A 20,906-nucleotide genomic window follows, 5' to 3' on the forward strand; every position below is an offset into this window, starting at 1 on the left:
TAAAGACATCAAATGTTCTTGAATTGATTGGTGTTTTTTTCTCATGATATTGTAGGTGAATAACAGGTGATATTATAAACATTACATATGCCTGAGCGCCATCAGTGTCTTGCTATTTACTGTGGACGCGCGCCCCCTAGCCGCCTCTCTCGGTACCGCATCGGGCTGGTTCTCTCCAAGGTTCTGAAATGCGTATCTGCAACTTGCTGTAGTGAACCATCCCATCTTTCCATCCTGACAGTAACTTCTTAATATTCCTCTCTTCTTATTAACTTGAACTCCGCAACAAAATCCCAGAGGGCCAGAGAGTTTCGCCTGAGTTTATCTCCACCTTCCCCTTGAAAGATTTCCACTGTCATCCTTTTAAACGGCTCAGCTCGTTTAATCCTGACGGCTGACCACCGAGGATATGGGGACGCGTTTGTTTTAATATTCCTCGTCGTTATGTACCTGCATAGATAAACAAAACCAAAAAAAAAAAAAAACATTTGCAGTTTTCATTTCCACGCAGTTAGAACTTACCAGAAAGCGGCTTTAATTGGATTTCTAGGCTACAAGCAGGCGGTGAGCAGGATGGCCCGGTGCCTCTGAGCTGCACCGACGCGCTGCTTGTGGATATGAAATGACAGGCTGCACATGGTCCTATCTTTTTGAAAACTCCGAGAAAGTTCTCTTTCTTTTGAGGGGGGTCAAATTTATATCTGTGATCCGTCACGCATCGCAGATCCCCTGAGGAGTGGATGGTGGGATTTCTGAAGTGATTTCGTGGTGTTAAACTGCGAACATGGACGCGGCAAAGAAAGGTAGGTACTCCTCACAATGTCTGAAGTTTTACCTGCACAAATAGCATTGCAAGAATATGCACGTTGTACATTTACATGAATGTTCATTGGCTCATTACACTGTAAAGCCATATGCTGAAATCATAGAAAATTGAAAGTAGCCACGGATGAACCATTTTATTGAAACAGTAGATAAAGATATTCAGTGTAGGTGCCAAGAATGGTTAAACATAACTGCTCTGATAGGTAAGCTTGTTTTATACAAGTGAAATTAAAGCATATACTTTTACATTAATGCACAACTGGCATCATATTCAATGTTTTTATAATAGGACAGTCACTTTAATCTCTTATCTGCCCATATTTATGGCTCCTCTGTAGTTTTTAAATGGGTGAGATAATACATGTAGCCACAGGCTTATTCTCAGTGCAGGGCCTTGTCAACAGGTGTTCATGTGCCTACTTGGGGATAGTGCTGGGCTAAGTGCCACACTGCTCCCAATAAAGAAGTAGGTCACATCTGGTCTTATAATATGAGGCCTTCAGGACAGAATACCTGTCTACTGCCACAGCCTCCTGTCAAATCCTCTCCTAATAATGGTGGATAATAAAATGTGTGCAGATATTAGCAATGGAATAATTACATGGTTTGAGACAGTTTGTTTTGTTTGTTTGTTTGTTTGTTTGTTTGTTTTTGATTACATAACAGTAAAGGTGTCTACCAATATGACAGACCCAGCAAATAACTTATCTGTGTCAGTTACCTCTGATGTATCATATATTTTCTCTGTAAGAATGAAACAACTCACACCTCAGTCGTCATGTAATACCCATATTTTTGATCCCATTAACATCATTAATATATGTGTGTTTTACAACAGATGCCCCCCCTGGGGGCGATGCAGGCAAATCAGACACCCTCGGGTCAACTGGCTCGGCCAGAAAAAGAGGGGGGGGGGCCAAGAAGGCGATGCAGGCGAACAAGTCCGCCCTCAGGGCCCCCCGAGCCCTCTGCTGCCTCACCCTCAGCAACCCCATCCGCATGGCAGCACTGGCCCTAGTGGAGTGGAAATATCCTTTTTCCTGAGTGTGTTAGGACGTTTGTGTGCGTTTATGCAAACAGTCCTGTTTGTGATGCAAATGTGTAATGAGTGAATGAGTTAATGTTGGATTGTTTAGATGAGTTGAAGTTTTATTATGCAGTTGTGTGCGTTTCCGTTTCATGAGGCCTTTTGTATCCTTAACTTCAATCTTCAAGCCCTTTGATATTTTCATTCTACTTGCCATTTTTGCCAACTGTGTGGCCATGGGCGTTACCAAGCCGTACCCCGATGATGACTCCAACGCTACCAATCACCAACTGGTGAGTTTCCAGTGGAGAGATGCAGTATACGGCTTTTACATATTTTGAAATGTCAGAAAAGATAAGTAAGGTTCAAGCATACTGTAAGTTGTGATGATATGGTATCACATGACCTGATTTAATCACCACATTATTACACATGGAGGAAAATGTCAAAAACCTGACTTACTGGAAGAATCTTCTTTATTTCACCGTGTTTCGACACAGGGGCTTCGTGATTTAAAGAATGTGTAAAAACACAATCTATATAATCCTGGATCTTTGTCAGTGAACCAATGAGAACACGGCCAGCCTCTAAAGGATACTGTGCTTATTACATAAAAGTACACAACTAAATGTAACATAAGCAACAATCATCAAAAAACATGGAAAAAAATCTGGGTGAATCTGAATTCTTCTTATATAGAAATGAAAAAAAGAACTGAAAAAACAAAAGTTCTGCAGATGTTTCATCCAACCATTCATTCATCTATGAATTTGTGTCACTGATGTTTTGGCGATCTTGGAGGGGCTCAGACTGAGAATATCACATGAAGTCTCTTCAAATAGATGCTGGCAACTTTGATCATCCAGTTTTCTAAATCAGACCACTAAAGGAGCACACAGTCCTTGGAAATATAACATCTTATTGAAACTACAAAATGTTTATGATTATGAAGTGAAGCAGCTCCTTTTATATTTTGCATGTTTCTACATTTCTATTTTCCAAGGTTTGACTTTCTTTAGAAATATTTCTGACTCTCCTGAGCTGTCTCTCTTTCCCAGGTTCTCTAGGTCATTTAAAGACACTGATAGACATGTGAATGATACATGACACAAGTTTTAATGGTTTAATGGTTTAAGGACAGTAGTCAGTAGGTATACTGAAGGTAGCAACAATTAGTGAGAAATAAATAGTGTTCTTTAGGGTGGTAATGGTATTAGAGGGGAAAAAATTGTGCTGTGACCTTCGCGAGGTGACCCTGTCAGGGATCATGACTTACTTAAACGCCAACCATCTGCCTCATCTCACTTCTCCACCTCTCTGTCTCTCTCTTTATTTCTCTGTCTCTGATCATTCTTCTCTGTTAATTCCAAAATACGCAGATTTCAAACCAAAAATGAGTCTTTTTCTTTCTCAACAACAGCTTTGTATATTTACAAGTCACACTGATGTTAATGTCATTGCATTGTTCTAAGTGATGCTTAGATAGTTTGCAGAGAGTAAAAGTGATCAAATATTTGAGTTTGATTGGAGGTGATTTTAGTTAAGAGTGGCAGGGACACACACACACACACACACACACACACACACACACACACTGAGGGACTTGCAGCAGGATAGATGTTTATCCCTTTATTGGATTCACAGAGGACGTAGGCTGACACTTTAAGATTCTCTTCCTTACAGAGACCTACTAAAGTTAATATCATCAATTCTTGGACTAAGTTTGGTGAATATTACAGTTCTTTTGTGAATATCAGTCATCTTACACTAAAGCACACGATGCATGGATTATTGTTGGCTGCCCCAGGTGAAGTCCTGGGGACAGTGGTGACAGTGATTAGAAGCATTAAGCTGAAGTTACAGAAAAAGGATTCAGTGACAGGCTTAAGCATGTGTCAGGCACTGGGTTAAGAGGTTAGAAAGCCACTGCAATCGGCCCTTAACGATGATACATGTGATGTAAAGATATAAGCATTAAAAAGACAATTAATGCCACTTATTGGAAGGCCTATATGCAGTGAATAGGAATCAACAGCTTCTGAATGTCTTTATTTTACTGTGACAATCACTTGACATTTTCTTCAGCACTCTTCCATATTCATTCCTTTCAGACACACTCACTAACATTTAAAGAAAAAGGTCATTCCAATTTTGCATAACCATCCCTACGCCACCTTTTCTTCTTAGGAACAAGTCGAGTACGTCTTCCTCGTCATCTTCACCATCGAGACCTTCACTAAAATTCTTGCCTACGGCTTAGTCATGCACCCCAGCGCCTACATACGCAGCGGATGGAACTTGCTTGATTTCGTTATCGTCATTGTCGGGTATTTTGGTGCTTCACGTAGTCATGATTTTCCATCTCCAAATGTTCTGTCATTAAAAAAAAAAAAAAAAAAAGTAAAGTGCAAACAGCTAGAGTCTGTGTCTGTGCAGGTTGTTCAGTGTGATAGCAGAGGCCATGACAGATCATAAGCCAGGAGAGGCCCATCATGCTGCAGGAAAACCCGGAGGCCTGGACGTCAAAGCACTCAGAGCGTTCAGGGTGTTACGACCACTTCGACTCGTATCGGGAGTGCCAAGTGCGTTTTATCATTTGTAGTTTGTTTGTGTGTTTTTTGCATCTGTGCTTCATCCCACATGCACCACTGAAAAGTATGTTTTTGTTCTCATCAGGTTTACAAATTGTGTTGAACTCCATCATGAAAGCCATGGTCCCCCTTCTCCACATCGGTATGTTGGTCATGTTCGTCATCATCATCTACGCTATCATCGGCTTGGAGCTCTTCATCGGCAGGATGCACAAGACGTGCTACTTCATGAGCACAGGTATCTGCTCTCTGCACTAAAATAGTTATTTCTACGCTCTCCATATTTCATGGATGTGTAGACCCACTGCCTGTTTTTCTTCCCTGCTGTCCTCTGCTCCAGGTCTCATGGTGGAGGATGACCCTTCACCCTGTGCGTTTGCTGGGAATGGGCGCTTTTGTGTCGGCAATGGCAGTGAGTGCAGGGGCAAGTGGGAGGGCCCCAACGGCGGGATCACAAACTTTGACAATATTTTCTTCGCCATGCTGACTGTTTTCCAGTGCATCACTATGGAGGGCTGGACAGACGTGCTCTACTGGGTACACAGACATGTTCTTATATCCCCCGTAGTTTATTTCCGACTCCAAATTGAAATTGCTGATCCACACTCTGTCCCTCTGTCTCTCTGCGCAGATGAACGATGCCATCGGTCACGAGATTCCATGGATCTATTTTGTGTCTCTTGTCATCTTTGGATCATTTTTCATTATCAATCTTGTATTGGGTGTGTTGAGCGGGTGGGTAGTCACTGCGCGGCAGGTCTCAACTTTCTGTCGCATTAAGACAAAAGAAAACTGAATCCCTTACATTTCTCCTTTTTGTTTTTCTTAGTTTTTTTTAAGCTTGTGTGTGTGTGTGCTTTTGCACAGAGAGTTCTCCAAAGAAAGAGAAAAGGCTGTGGCGCGTGGTGAGCTGCAGAAGGCGCAGGAGAGCAAACAGATGGAGGAGGACATGATTGGCTACATGGATTGGCTCATAGAGGCCGAGGATGTGGACGAAGAAGGAAACAAACGTTAGTCTAACACACATTTACACTTCCATACACAGACTGTGTAGCTTTACGTTTATACATAATCTGTGTGTATTTGTCTTCAAAGGTGCTGCAATTGCAAAGAAAAAGATGATGAAGAAGTTTGGCTGGTACAAACACAGCGAGGATGGCGGAGGTATGTCAGCTGTCACTGTTACTATGTTTGTTTTATATGATTCTCTCTAACACCTTGTCTCTGTGTTGAACAGAGTCAGACTCTGATGATGATATAGCATACCTCGATGATGACAATGGCTGCTGCGCTTCTCTCATGTAAGACAACAGAGAAATAACAACATAGTTTCAATTTATTACTGGCACACAGGAGGTGATTATGTCAATTTATTAATCCCTCTCCCTCTCACTCTCTCTCTCTCTCGTTGTCTCAGGGCAAAGATGATGGCCAATAGCTTCTGGTAAGATTTGCATCATTACACACTGCATGTGAAATGTTTATGTGATGAAGAGCGGCTGCTTTCAGACAGAGTTTGTTCTTCCAGTTGGGAAATAATAATAGAGTATATTGTTTGCATCATGTTATGCATTCATAACATTTGATTTTGTTAATCATTACATTTGTCAAAATCAATAGAATGATGCAGTGCTGTTGTCAAATTGATATAGTAAAATTAAAAAAAATATGGAAGAATTATGATTGTGTAGTGCAACACAGGGTAAGCATGGCTCCATTCCTATAACATATGGATGTAATTACCAGTTGTTTTTTGTGAGCATATTATACCATTAATTACAATCAACAATAGTGTTTTGTTGCAGCTTTATATATAGTATATATGAGACACAAACCTACACCTGGACAAATCATGAACTTGGTGGTTTTGGAGGGGATGACTCCCTGGCGCTCCGTATGGCACTTTCTTAATTCAAAATACTGTGTCCACTCTTTCTTTAGCGACCAGCTGTGTCAGCTGAATCATACCATGAGGAAGAATTGCCGTGTGGCTGTTAAGACCACAAACTTCTACTGGCTGGTGCTTCTCCTGGTGTTTCTCAACACAGTGGCCAGTGCCTCCGAGCATTACGGACAGCCTAAGTGGCTCACAGAAATGCAAGGTAAGAGCGCAGACCTTTTAATCTTAACCTATGCTGAGTAGACCTAATTTTTTGATCCCAACACTATGTATAGTTTGATTAAGAGGGAATCAGTAGAGAAAAATAAAACCATGACTCCACCTCTTCTTCTCTGTTTCCCACAGAGCGAGCCAACAAGATCCTGCTGCTGCTGTTCACTCTGGAGATGTTGATGAAGATGTACGCCTTTGGCCTGCAGATCTACTTCATGGCGTTGTTCAACCGCTTTGATTGCTTCGTGGTGTGCGGCGGTATCCTCGAGACCCTGCTCGTAGAGATGGAGGTCATCCCGCCTATCGGCATCTCCGTGCTGCGCTGCATCCGACTGCTCAGGATATTTAAGATGACGCGGTAACTGATAACGGAGCTTAAGGAGGACAACTGTCAACTTTTGTTTTAGGCATTTGATGCATCTTGTGTGTAATTTCCTGAAGTGTATCCATGCTCTCTCGTTGTTTCCAGGCACTGGGCGGCCTTATCTGACCTGGTCAACTCCCTGCTCAACTCCATGAAAGCTATCTGCTCCCTGCTGCTCCTGCTCTTCCTCTTCCTCATCATCTTCGCCTTGCTGGGCATGCAGTTGTTTGGAGGCAAATTCAACTTTGATGAGACTCAGATGAAGAGAAGTACCTTTGACTCCTTCCCCCAGGCTCTGCTCACTTGTTTCCAGGTGATTTACATCTCCACAATATCTCACATGCTACTATCCATGTTTTTATTTATCAGCAGTTCTGTGTAGTGTGGTATGAGTTACACCTCTCTCACTCCACCTGTCTCCTTGTGTTTCTCTTTTCTTTCCTCTCTGACGGACCATCATTGCAGATACTCACTGGAGAGGACTGGAACGCTGTGATGTATGATGGCATTATGGCCTATGGAGGGCCCATCTTCCCTAACATGGTGGTGTGCGTTTACTTTGTCATCCTCTTTGTCTGTGGTAATTGTATCCTTTTCCTAGAAGTGATCAATAGTTCAAACATATTTCCGCTCCAACTGCTGAACATTAAGTTTAGTCTTTAGGACCCAGTGGAAAAAATATGACTCCTTAATGATGTGATCAGACATCCTGCTCAATGTCTTCTTGGCTATCGCTGTGGACAACTTAGCAGGAGGCGGCGGAAAGAAAGATGTCGAGTAAGTTTGCCATAAGAGAAGGTGATAGTGAGCAATAGTGTCAGACACATTTATAAGTGACTTATCCTTGTATTTCCTGCTGCGTTTACACTCATCAGTGTACTAAGTGTGTGCAAAAATGTGATTTAAACTTCGATTAACTGTTGTTTCCTGGTACTTGTTATTTCAGAGAGAAAAAGGAAGAGGAGGAAGAGTGGGATGAGGATGAAGATAAAGAAGATGAGGATGCAGGGGTAGATAATGTTTTAACGTTTTCCTGCAGATTTTATAAAAAGTGAGATGCCAGAGTTACAACAGCTGATCATGTGTTCTGTCTGTAGAACGAAGAGGACGACTGGCAGGAAAACGAGGAGCTGAGGGCCATTGAGGGATTAGAGGGTGAGGGTGACGGACATCACACCCTGCAGAGGAAACATTAGACATGCTGATTAAGATGTAAACTGTCTCTTATACCTTTCTTGTTTGCTCTTTATTTTACTGTAGGAGTTGCTCCATTAAAGCCAGAGTTCTCCGGGCCTAAAGAGAAGATTGTACCAATCCCGGATGGAAGCTCCTTCTTCATTCTTGGAAAGAAAAACTGGTAATCTGAGAACATATTTGTGCCCAATGAACCCAAATCTACTAAAATTCTATGATCTTACTCTTTAAAGGAGCTTTTTGTATGTTTTGCTATTGCTACACAGCCAGCGTTAGCATTAACAGCTGTTCACTTACGAGTCTTCGCAAGAGCTTCAACCATCGTTGCCTTTACGATATAAGAGGTTATAATACACTCTCTGAGCAACGTTACATCTTCAGGGCAGACTGGACACACAGTGACTCAGTATCGGAAAGTGACAGTCTGACCGAGCCGGGGCTAGATGGTTAGCATGCTAACTTCAGTACAAGAAATAGAAGCAAAACAAAAGGGTTGTTTCCACCATTGGAGACAGCTGAAAACATTTCGTCTGGACAGGTAAATAAACAGCTGTTAATGCTAAAGTTGGCTTTGTAGTGATAGCAAAACTTAAAACCAGCTCCTTTAAATTCCTACTAATTTAGGACTACGTTGTGTGACTAACGCCAAGACGTTGCTGAAACTCCATTTCTCTAATTCTTTTGTCTAATTTCCTTCCAAACCTCAGTTTGCGAGTCGCCTGCCATAACCTCATCCATCACCCCTACTTCACCAACTTCATCCTCATCTTCATCATCCTCAGTAGTATTTCCCTGGCTGCTGAGGATCCAATTAAATCCCACTCATTCAGGAACATAGTAAGACCAACTACATCAGATCACATCACATCTGCTTTTCCTCGTGCAAGCAGAATGTCATATCCCCTTCATCCCTACCTGCTCATAATTGACCATCAGTCATGACAACAAAAATTAATACTCGTACTAATTTTTGGTTTTCCTCAGGTGCTCGGTTATGCAGATTATGTATTCACATCCGTTTTCACAGTGGAGATCGTACTGAAGGTAATTGTTAATCTGGCTGAAACAGACACAGTGAAATGGAAGGTGATGTGTTCACTGGATAGAAGTTTCTAACTTTGCCTCCTCACTTCCTCACTTCCTCACTTCGTGCCTAGATGACAGTCTACGGAGCTTTTCTGCACACCGGCTCCTTCTGCAGAAATGCCTTCAACCTCCTCGACCTGCTGGTTGTCAGTGTGTCGCTCACATCCTTCTTTCTGCAGTGAGTAGACGCCTGCGTAATGCAAACTGAACACTTTGGACAGAAGAACTGACAGGAGTCACTGTTGCGTAGCTGTGACCTGACGTCTCATTAATGTGTCGAGGCTTGAGGGCAGCACTTTTTAGAGTTCAGTTTAAGAAAGGGATTTTCTTTTCACATTTGTTCCATTTTCCAAGTAAAACCTGCTTTCATTATTAGACATTTCATTATTTTTAATTTCTCTAAATCCTTGTTGCTCCCAGTTCAAGTGCGATCTCTGTGGTGAAGATTCTCAGAGTGTTGCGTGTGCTCAGGCCTCTTCGAGCCATTAACAGAGCCAAGGGGCTAAAGGTAAATTCTCTTGTTTATCTTTCTTTTTTATTTTATTAAAACTATATATTAAGGAAGTTAGCATTTACTTCAAGGTTGTTCTGTTACATTGTACATTGTTGCCATTTTTCTGGTCACTCAGTGTATATTTGATGTTTGTTAGTTCAAGTACAGTTTGTTGCTATTTAAAGCTAACACATGTGCTTCTTTGCTTTTATGTTCACAGAATGTGGTGCAGTGTGTGTTCGTGGCAATCCGCACTATCGGTAACATCTTGATTGTCACAACACTCCTTCAGTTCATGTTTGCGTGTATCGGAGTGCAGCTCTTCAAGGTACATGTTCACATTTGGATCACCATTTGAACAGTTTTTTTTTTTTTCTTTTACTCACTGAAATTAAAAGGCAAATAGCTGCTGGTGTTTTTAAATGGTTTAACTTTTCTGTGTTTCATGCTATAGGGCAGATTCTACAGCTGCACAGATGAAGCCAAACACACTCCAGTCGAGTGCAAGTCAGTTTTCTTGTATCATTTCTCTACTCAATAAAAAACACCTAACAGTCTCTTAACATGCTGTGTATGTCATAAAATGTGTGTATGTGTTTGATTTTAGGGGAACGTTTGTGGTCTATAAAGACGGAGACATGAACCACCCCATGGTGAGAGAGAGGATTTGGGAAAACAGTGATTTCAACTTCGACAATGTGCTGATGGGCATGCTGGCTTTGTTCACTGTATCAACATTTGAAGGCTGGCCACAGTGAGTAGCCACTTTACACTGTTTTCATTTTAAAGGATGCAGTTTTGCAGTTTTTGTTATTGACAAATCCCATGAAAAAACTATTGTTTCATAAAAAAAAAAAAAATTGTTTAAAAATTTCTTCAAAAAGAGATTAAATAGAGAGCGTTACTCAAATAGGAGTAACAGTGAGTTTGCTGGGGACTGTCTGCATTTACTGTAGTTCTCTATTGATCGTGTAAATGGGATTAACTCAAAATAAACTGCAGAGTTCATCTTCATCAGAATGAGGGAACCTCACAAAACATACTTTTGGCCTTGTCAACACAGTATCTCTGGAGCTTAGATTAGATTTTGGTGGTCAAAGGTCAAAGGTCACTGTGACCACACAAAACACATTTTTAGCAATAACTCAAGGGTTCACTCAGAACTTATGACAAATGTTCACACAAATGGTTTATATTTATATGACTCTGGATAAACAGATTTGATTTTTGACCAGGAAATGTTTTCTCACCGTTGTTTCTTTTTGTATTAAGGCTTCTTTACCGGGCTGTGGACGCCAACGCTGTAGACCGAGGGCCCATTTACAACTACAGAGTAGAGATCTCCATCTTTTTCATCATCTACATCATCATCATTGCCTTCTTCATGATGAACATCTTTGTGGGTTTTGTCATCATCACATTTCGAGAACAAGGAGAGGCTGAGTTTAAAAACTGTGAACTCAACAAAAATCAAGTTAGTTGATTTACAAAATCTCGATTTATACTTTTGGTTTTAGTGTCACTGTAATTTTCATCCATGCTTTGTTTCATTATTTCAAAGTCAATACCATTCGTTCTTCTCTTTTTGCCCTGTCCAGCGGCAGTGTGTGTACTACGCACTGAAAGCTCAACCTATAAAGATTTACATTCCCAAAAACCCTTCCCAGCTCAAATTCTGGAAGATAATCAACTCCAGCCAGTTTGAATATGTTATGTTTGTGCTGATTCTGGGAAACACCCTCACTCTGGCTATTCAGGTACCATTTCACACATATCACTCAAATGTTTTGAGTATGAATGTACATTATTACAGTGTTTGATGTGAAGTTTTGTGGGGGGGGGGTTTCTCTCTCAGCATTACGAGCAATCGAAACTCTTCACCTCCGTCATGGACATCCTCAACATGATCTTCACTGTGGTTTTCACTATAGAGATGATCATCAAGTTACTGGCTCTGCGGGCTCATGTGAGGCTTTTTTTTTTTTTTTTTAACTCACAAAATTCACAACTGCCACGACTCTTTTTTGTTAAGTCTCACTTTGCTTATTTCTTTTTGTGCAGCATTATTTCATCGATCCTTGGAATTCATTCGATGCTTTGATTGTCGTGGGGAGTGTGTTGGACATTGCAGTCTCTGAATTTAGTGTAAGTTACAAAATCCCTGTGTCATTGCTACGTACTGCATTATATTCCTGACAAGAGGCTGTAGTGGCGCTCTACTAGAGTACTCTACTCTAAGTTAAAGTCTGTGCACAAGCAATGAATTTAATATGAAATGAATCTCCGGAGGCTGGCTATGAAATTTTTTATGTTTTACTGTGAAAATTTTTTTTTAAAGTTTCAAGATCCATTTGTTAATGTTGTTTCTTGTCTCAGTCAAACAGAAAAAGAAATATCCAATTAACTCCAACTTAGAGCCGCATGGAGCATCTAAAAAACAGACATGTTAACTGCTGCTATTTTTGCTATATTTAAATATCGATTTGTACATCCTATAATATTATTATCTATTATTAATCTTTTTAACTTTGCTGCTGTAACACTGCAAATTTCCCGTCTGTGGGACTAATAAACTACTAATCTTATTTTACAACATTAACAGCAATTATTCAGTTCTCAATTTTCACAGAAGAATCCAGGTGCCAGAATGAAAATGTTTCACTACAACTAACATCAAGATAATGAAGTTGTGTTTTCTGTAATTTTTCCTGGGAATTTTCAGGTGTTTAGTGACCAACTTACACATGGCTGGCATGTTATAGGCTCATTCCAGTATTGTTATAATAAATATATTGAAATTTGACCACCCAGCATCCTTGAGGGAACTTCAAAACAGTACTACAGTGAATATAACTGAACAGTTAACTGAATAAATGCGATATGAAAAGTTCAAATAATACAGAAAAAGACTGGGTGACACTGAATTGAACTCACAACCTCAGTGTTTCTAAAATGACTTTACACAACAAGCTTTGTGTTAGTTAGCTTGTTGTTCAGTGAGATGCTTTGTTGACTGATATATCACTCTGATAATTAAACCCTTTGTGCCTGATCCTGACGGCTTTTTAATCTCTTCCCTCCTACATGTTGTCTCTGCTTGTTGTTGATTGCCCGAAATATTGATCCAGGGAGGAGGCGGCCATGGTGAGGTGAGAGCTGAACACGACCGCTGGAGCTTCAAATATGTCTTAGGTTTCAGATTTATACTTCAAAACATGTGTAAGCAATGTAACAGATGTACGTATTTACCTGTCTGTTGTCTCAACTCATTATGTCAAGGGTGGTAGTAAAGGAGAAAGTGGAAAAGTGTCCATCACCTTCTTCCGGTTGTTCAGAGTGTTGAGGCTGGTCAAACTGCTCAGCAAAGGAGAGGGTATTCGAACTCTTCTCTGGACTTTTGTCAAGTCCCTCCAGGTCAGTGCAGCACAGAGCAAATAATGTACATGATGCCAAAAATGATTAAATAAAGGGTTGATTTCAGTGCACCGTCATGAATCGAGCTCTTGACTTGTATCCGCTCAGGCCCTGCCTTATGTCGGTCTGCTCATCGCCATGATCTTTTTCATCTATGCTGTGATTGGCATGCAGGTGAGTGAGCCCTGCGCTTTTAAATTGTTTCATTTTCACCACCTAAAATGAATCAACTACAAATGAATGATAAGTAAAACAGCGTAAAACGATCAGGACACCCTGCGCACAATGCACTAAATTATCAGTCAAACTGCTCCTCTGGTTGCAGCTGTCTGTGTCTCACCCAGTGCGCTGCTCTCTTTGCAGACGTTTGGGAAAGTGGCCGTCGATGATGATACACATATCAACAGAAACTGCAACTTCCAGACTTTCTTCATGGCAGTTCTGGTGCTTTTTAGGTGAGCTATTTGATCCAGACACAGACAGATGCTAAACTTGTTGTCACGGTTTTTCTTATAATTACATCACTCTTGTTTCTTCATGTATCAGAAATGGATAGAAAATTCACTTTCCTTCATTAATTAAAGGATAATCTGAATCATTTAAAACCAGATTTTAAATCAAATTTCTGAGTGATCTAAATAAGATTACGAGATTAGCTGCTTTTAATCATTAGCAATGCCATTTGATAATAGATTGTAAGTCTGTATGGTGCTGAGAATTATTTTTTTGTAATTATTTATGAGTTACACCCCAACACAACATTTCTTCTCTCCGGCATTAATTAGTAGTAAATAAATAATTTTCTTCTCCTCCTTTTAAACAACGATTTTGAAGATCTTGATAAACTGAATGAATGAGGGACAAATGACAGTACAGCTCTGTCTCCGTGTCCTTGTAGGTGTGCCACTGGAGAGCAGTGGCAGGAGATCATGTTGGCAGCTCTCCCCGGCAGACGCTGTGACCCAGAGAGCGACACTGAACCTGGTGAAGAGTTCAGCTGCGGTAGCAACTTGTCCTACATCTACTTCATCAGCTTCTTCATGCTGTGCGCTTACCTGGTGAGCGAGGCCAAGGAGGATTAAGGATCACATCGTTCTGGTTTCTAAAAGACTTTGCCTGCTTAGATATAAATGAATAGAGCTGCCTGACTCCAAATTAAATTTAGGTATAATTAATTCAGACTTGTTTTACAGACCATGAGGTCTGTGGGATCAAAGTCAGATGGAAGCAGAGAGGATAATATTACACCAGCAGTGTAGTAGCAGTTTTAAAAGCTTAACCCTGTCTTCTCCAGTCTCCAGCTCCTCAGAGAACTCCCACATCTGTGGATTTTGTTAATCCAGACAGCAGACCCGGATCACAAAATTCTGATTTAGAAGGGTGCAAATATTTGACTTCAGTGCTATTTTAAGACAGGTTGAATGAAGGTGATTTTAAACATGGAAACTGTGTGAGAAAAGAACAGGGTCAGATCTGAAGTTGTGAGAGAAAGTACATTTGTACAGAGGCAACAATTTCAAGCATGTACAATATTTTAATCCAAACAATTCTATGATTTTCATGTTTTTAGAGCCCGAAAGACATCCCAATATTAACCCCCTTTTGCCCCTGCGCTCCCATTTGATGCACTCTATTTATTTTATGGGCCTTTAATCTCCTCCTCCGTTGGACCATTTCCTCATTCTAAACTGTTTCCTTGTTCCTTGAAGTCTGATTTACAACCACAGAGTCCAAGTTCATGTTCAGCCCTGCTCTTCATGTGTTTCTTGCATTCCTTCTATGGTGTCTTTTCCTTTGGACAGCTGACGTCCATCAGTCTGTGTGTGGTCTGCGACCTTTAGCAGAAACCCACTGAGACCCTCCAAGCTGCTAAAAGTAGACCCGGACCCCTGAGTCCTTCTGGGGTCATTTACTATATTAGAACTGGATGGACTGACATATAAATGTTCACTCATTATGAAAAGACCATTAAACACAGGCATATAAAAGCAAACAATGTCACCCTAATGCAAAATGTTGACTTTTAGACTACTCTATTCAAACTATATTTATTCACTTTTATACAAATATAATACCTTCATTTTACTTGATGTTGTATTTCAACTTACAGATTTCTTTAAGGGTGTATTATATATCATAATGATCAACCATTAATAATGGGTCTTTGTGTCAATCAAAATTCACACTCTTTAATAATCACACTTTAAGCAGTCAATCAATCAAATATTGTTTTATAAGTGATGTGTTGGTCACAAACACACAAATAGTTGTTATGTTTCTGTCCTTGTCTCTGTCAGATCATCAACTTGTTCATTGCTGTCATCATGGACAACTTTGAATACCTGACACGAGACTGGACTGTGCTCGGTACTCACCACCTGGACGAGTTCAAGAGAGTTTGGTCAGACTACGATCCAGAGGCCACGTAAGTCTCGTTCCTCATTTCTCTTTCATCCTATTTTGTTCCCTCAGAAAATGTGTAGTTATACACAAATCACTTTCAGGTGCAAGGCTATTGGAAATCATCATAGATGAAAGGAGAATTGTGCAGCAACATGCAGATATTACTCCTACCACAGTTTCCAATATGTAACTTTTCACTTTTATCTCTCAGTAAACGTCTGTTTTGTGTTTGTCTGCTTCATGCAGCGGTCGTATAAAGCACATTGACGTCGTCACTATGCTGCGAAGGATTCAGCCGCCTCTCGGTTTTGGAAAGCTGTGTCCTCATCGTGTTGCTTGCAAGGTAACTAAACGCATTCAGTGCCTCACATTAGGTGTTAGGGTGCAGGAACAAATCGATCTCACTCCTTCCGTCTCATCTTATCCTCTCAGAGACTTGTTGCTATGAATGTCCCCCTGCACGCTGATGGGACAGTCACCTTCAATGCTACGCTGTTTGCTCTTGTGCGAACCTCACTGAAGATCAAGACTGAAGGTAAGGTGACCTCCAACACGTAAAAAACACAGAATCTCATTTGCAGCTGTTGTACTTGTATGAGATTACCCTGCTGAGTGTGGTCAGGCTACTGGTTTCCTTAAAGGATTTGTTGTTGCCCTCAGGCCCCATCGACCAGCAGAATGAAGAGCTGAAGCTGATTATTAAGAAGCTCTGGAAGCGCACTAAGCCCAAGCTCATCGATGAAGTCATTCCTCCACCTAGAGGTACATCAAAAAATTACATAGCTGCCTCCCATGATGAAAAAAAATTTAGAAAGTAATTTTACTGGAGTTTATTCAGTTCCTCTTTCCCTCCAACACCTATCACAACAGTTTTTTTTCCTTCTCAGGCGATGAGGTGACTTGTGGGAAGTTTTATGCCAGCTTCTTGATTCAGGACTATTTCAAAAAGTTCCGCAAGAGAAAGGAGAGGGAGAGGAAATCCAAAAGGAAGGACAAGGCGGCTTCTCTTCAGGTGAATTTATGCTTTTTAGTTTAAAAACCAATTCCAGATATGTGTTATGACACAGGAAAAATACCCTGATTTGAGTAATTATTTGGCTGTGATATGGTTTTTCTATAAAGTCAGTTACTTTTGTTTTGTGTACATCCTCTGTTTTCCCTCATTGGAAAATCCACCATCTGTGAATATGCAAATATTGTTTAATCAACTATTAGACACAGATGTCTCTTCACTACTTCACTAAAACTTTCCCCACTTTAGCAGATGAGTGAGAAAACAGCTGTCCACTGTCAAACACGCATGATATGCACAAACATGATTTTGCATAGTGATGCTCAAACAGCCAAATTAAATAATAAAATGAGCAAACCACTTTTTTGTGTAATGGGGAACTTAAACTTTGTTGTTGCTTTATAGAAATGTGCTAGACAATCACTATTAACATAATGATCGGGGTTTACGTGTGTGTTCTTAGCAAGGGCTGCGGACGCTGCAGGACCTGGCTCCAGAGATGCGTCTGGCGATGGCCTGTGACCTGGAAGAAGAGGAAGCTGCGGACGGAGAGATGACAGGTGATGAGATATTCGACAGTGAGGCTGGGACCTCAGCGACCAATACACCCGCCAGCACGCCAATGCCGCCCATAGACATGTTCATGGAGCAGACGACTGTGATTGTTGAACCCGAGCCCAATATAGCCAACGGGGGCGTGATCACAGAGCAGGTGACGGGCCTAGAGGAGCACCAAAGACCAGGATCAGAGCTGGCAGGTGTCAGCGTTGTAACGGAGCAGCCTGTGAGGTCTGGGCCCCTGCCCATCAGGTGTGTTTCTCTGATTTGTGTACTGTAATTTTCGGTGAAAATCACAACGATTTGTTTCCTCACTCGCCTGCTCTCTACGAACAGGATGGACTCCATCACTGAGTTGCCTCCTCCTCCTACCCCGGAGATATCAGTTGGAGGAGAGGTTGTAGCTGAAGAACCAGTTGTGGTGGCTACACCTGTTGCAGCAGAGCAACCGGAGCAGGTTTATAACAGTGAACTTGACGCTGCAAGTCTAGCATCAGTAGACAGGTAAGAAACAAGAACCAAAGTGAGGAGAGAGCAACAGTATGTAATAAATGATGGACAGTGAAGAAGGGAGTGTGCGATATTTTGCCAAATGTACATATTCACATTCTTGCCAACAGTAAGATGAGAAGATCAATATACCACAGAGGGTACAGAGGGTTATGCGGGGGACTATTTCTTGCCTGGCAGCCTCAAGATGACGACAACACTCCAGGAAGTCACTGCTCCCGGCCAGCAAATAGTCCCCTATATAAGCCGCCATAAAGCCACCGTTTGTTGTTTGTACACTTTGGTTTTTCTACAGATTAAACAAACAAAATATATAACATTTTAATCAGTGAGCTTTAGAGTCGGTGGTCGGCTTCATATTTAATTGACAGATGTGAGAGACGTGTCAATCTTCTCATCCAACTCTCAGCAAGAAAGTGAGGAAGCATTTTTCTCAAAGTGCCAGACTATTCCTTTAGAAACATGAACTCATGCTTAAAGTCTTGATTTGGATCTTGCAGGTACGTTTATCCAGAAGCTGTTTCTCCTGAACCAACTGAGACCGGCTACAATGGACAGAGCCTGGACAGAGCTAACAGCATTGGGGAGATACCCTATGACACTGATATGAACGGCTTCATTAGTAATGGTTACAATAACACCAGCATGAATGGAGGGAGCGTTGCTACAAGCCCCACCCCCTATAATGAAAATGGGTATAACGGGAATGGATACGCAGGCTACAATGAGAACGGCAGCATCATCAGCACCAATGGTAATGGAAGTATGGTGAGCGGCTGCCATGAAAATGGCAGCACTATGAGTGGTTATGCTGGGAATGGCTACAGTGGGAATGAAAACAGCGGCTCACGGTTTGTCAGGAGACGGCTACTTCCTGCCATACCTAAAGGTGAGGAACATCTTCTTCTTCTTCTTCTCAGGGTTGGTTCTGAGAAGAGATTTTATTAACTGATATCCCATCCCTCTTATATATGATACATTATTTTCCATTGAGTATCATTCTTACAATTACAGTCAAAGTTTCTGACTTAATTATGAGAGGCACAAGGGGTCTAACAAAAAGATGCCACTGGTTGCATTATGGGATATGTAGGATCCAGTGTGCTGGAGCATGACCCGTATTTGGGACTAAAAATCTCTTCAATTTTGACCATTGTTTTTAAAATATGACTTTGTAAAACTCGTTTGTTTTCTACTTGAATAATCAGAGAAATTTCACAAAAGATAACAGGTTATTTACCTTGTAATATGCTGTGGAATAATCATAAATGATATATTTCAGAGATTGAAGTCGTATACTTTCACTGCTGATGCGTGGTTATAGTCATCCATCCTGACCAGTCTCCTAACACTTCCTTACCTATTGTTTCAGGTCATAAGCCCGCCTTTAACTTCCAGTGTCTGAGGCCTCAGAGCAGTGTGGACGACCCAGGAAACTATACGAGGAGCACATCCCCGTCCAGATCCCGTCTACAGGTAAAAACATGGCACGTACGCTCTCTCAAACTCTCTCTCTCAACAGCCACAGAGAGTTTCTCATCTGGTTTCCTTGGTCTTCTCCTGCTCGTGCTTTCTTGTGACAGGTCCAGCACAGTCTGGACTCCCGGCCCAGCAGCGTGTCCTCAATGTCGTCCGCCTCGTGGGCAAACACAGCAGCAGCTGGCACCACTCCTGTTCCAGGAATAATCAACCCTTCAGCGCGCAGGGGCAAGCTCATCTACACTCCTATGATCCTGGTGGACGATGCCACCGGCAACAGCCAGCCGCTGTGGAGCGACGGCTCCGCCAGCCTCCCTGTAGGGAGCCGTCCCGGCTGGTACCCCGGTCAGACAAGGACCTTCACCAGCGTCAGGATGCCGCCGGTCAACCAGGGCTTCGTAGACAAAGGGAGTGCAGACAGTCTGGTTGAGTCGGTGAGTAATCATGGTACCTAGTACCTGACTGTGGTTTTAAGACAGATCAGAAAACATACTCACTCCACCTCGTTTTTTTCTTTCTAACATCAGATCTTGATCTCCGAGGGTCTCGGCGTCTACGCCAGGGACCCAAAGTTTGTGAGCTTTGCCAAGCGAGAGATTGCTGAGGCCTGTCGCATGAGCCTGGATGAAATGGAGAACGCTGCTGCTGACCTGATAGCCCGCGGAGCCAGTCAGTCCATTTCTCGGTTTGAGGAAGAACTGGCCGATGAAATGAACTGTGTCATTTCTTACTGAGATCAGCAAAATTGAAATTAGAAAGTGAAGTATGAAGTTTGTAAGAAAAAAAGAAAGAAAAAAAAGGTCTTTTATGTGGGGTGTGTTTATATCTTCTTTGGAGAACAAAGAAATGATGGGATGGGATACAAATGGGACACGACTTTTTCCTACTTTGTTGTCCTGAGAGTGTGATATGCTTTTGTTTGTGAATGCCAAAACACACATGCACTTATTTTAAGAACATGTCAGTATGTGGACTCGACAAGGTTTCCGGTGAACACTGACTGCAGTGTTTTGCAGAAGAGCCTGCTGAATATGAGTGCAAACAGTAGCTCTAAGTATTATAACAAAGGACCACTTTGCATTGTATTTTTATTTTATACTGTACTTGAATTGTTGTCACTTTATACAAGTGTATATTCAGTTGCAATCATGGCACATAAACTGTAAAATTAGAATATGGTAAAACTATTAGATCAATAAAAACCTTTATACTTTGTCACACAGATGACGAGATCCAGTGTGTGAGTGCCCAACAGCGTTCACTGTTTTAGAGAAATATTTAAATATATTGAATATCCTCTAAGATGAAATAAACTCATAGGAAAAATGTATAAATATGTCTTTTTTCGGTCAAAATGTTGGCGGTGGGGTATCCACAGTGCACAAATAAAACACATTTTCTCAAATGCATTTTATTCTTGTCGTTGTAATTATTATTTTGTGCCGTAAGTAATAAGGTATCGTTGAAAACAGTGTCATTTAGCTGAAAACTCCTTTAGTTTTTGTTTATTTTGTTTACGGCAGTGTTACAATGGATGTTGAAAACTGCAATGAAACACAAAGGGGTGAATTATATAATCAGCCATTAATGGACCAGCAGATGGACAACATCTGGGTTTCACTTCTCCTTTTAGAGAAAAAAAGCACGCAAAACAATGACTTATGTGTGTGCTGTTCAGCGCTACATCACACACCGTTTATTCATGTTCGATGCTATTTTGGATGGATCTGCATGACTTGAACTCCTCCTGAACCTCCCCCAACTCGCTCTCTGCAGAGTTAGGGTTTGAGAGAAAATGTGTTATTCTAAAAATACAACTGTTTGTGGTGTCAGGTGA

General features: G+C 41.3%; 1 protein-coding gene across 1 annotated transcript; it reads left to right on the forward strand.

Moving 5' to 3' along the window:
- The first annotated feature begins 604 nt into the window (after positions 1-604).
- Positions 605-20,409, forward strand: LOC111234857 (voltage-dependent L-type calcium channel subunit alpha-1D-like). Its single transcript, XM_022763054.1, is given in 47 exon segments — positions 605-803; positions 1,664-1,869; positions 2,041-2,145; positions 4,040-4,179; positions 4,289-4,434; positions 4,529-4,681; positions 4,784-4,980; positions 5,075-5,178; positions 5,311-5,453; positions 5,539-5,607; positions 5,681-5,744; positions 5,861-5,887; positions 6,385-6,545; positions 6,689-6,914; positions 7,026-7,233; positions 7,386-7,506; positions 7,625-7,697; positions 7,867-7,930; positions 8,018-8,081; positions 8,184-8,277; positions 8,822-8,951; positions 9,099-9,158; positions 9,272-9,378; positions 9,621-9,708; positions 9,914-10,021; positions 10,148-10,200; positions 10,301-10,447; positions 10,966-11,167; positions 11,292-11,450; positions 11,549-11,659; positions 11,755-11,838; positions 12,822-12,842; positions 12,973-13,107; positions 13,216-13,281; positions 13,471-13,562; positions 14,006-14,165; positions 15,405-15,532; positions 15,757-15,853; positions 15,943-16,045; positions 16,171-16,272; positions 16,398-16,522; positions 16,986-17,332; positions 17,417-17,584; positions 18,091-18,479; positions 18,963-19,066; positions 19,174-19,503; positions 19,597-20,409. Coding segments are annotated over 47 exon segments (6,207 nt in total). The 5' UTR covers positions 605-784; the 3' UTR covers positions 19,804-20,409.
- The last annotated feature ends 497 nt before the right edge of the window (positions 20,410-20,906 follow it).

This window comes from Seriola dumerili, unplaced genomic scaffold (genome assembly GCF_002260705.1).
Source record: "Seriola dumerili isolate Sdu_G_001 unplaced genomic scaffold, Sdu_1.0 BDQW01000468.1, whole genome shotgun sequence".
NCBI classification, from domain to species: domain Eukaryota; kingdom Metazoa; phylum Chordata; class Actinopteri; order Carangiformes; family Carangidae; genus Seriola; species Seriola dumerili.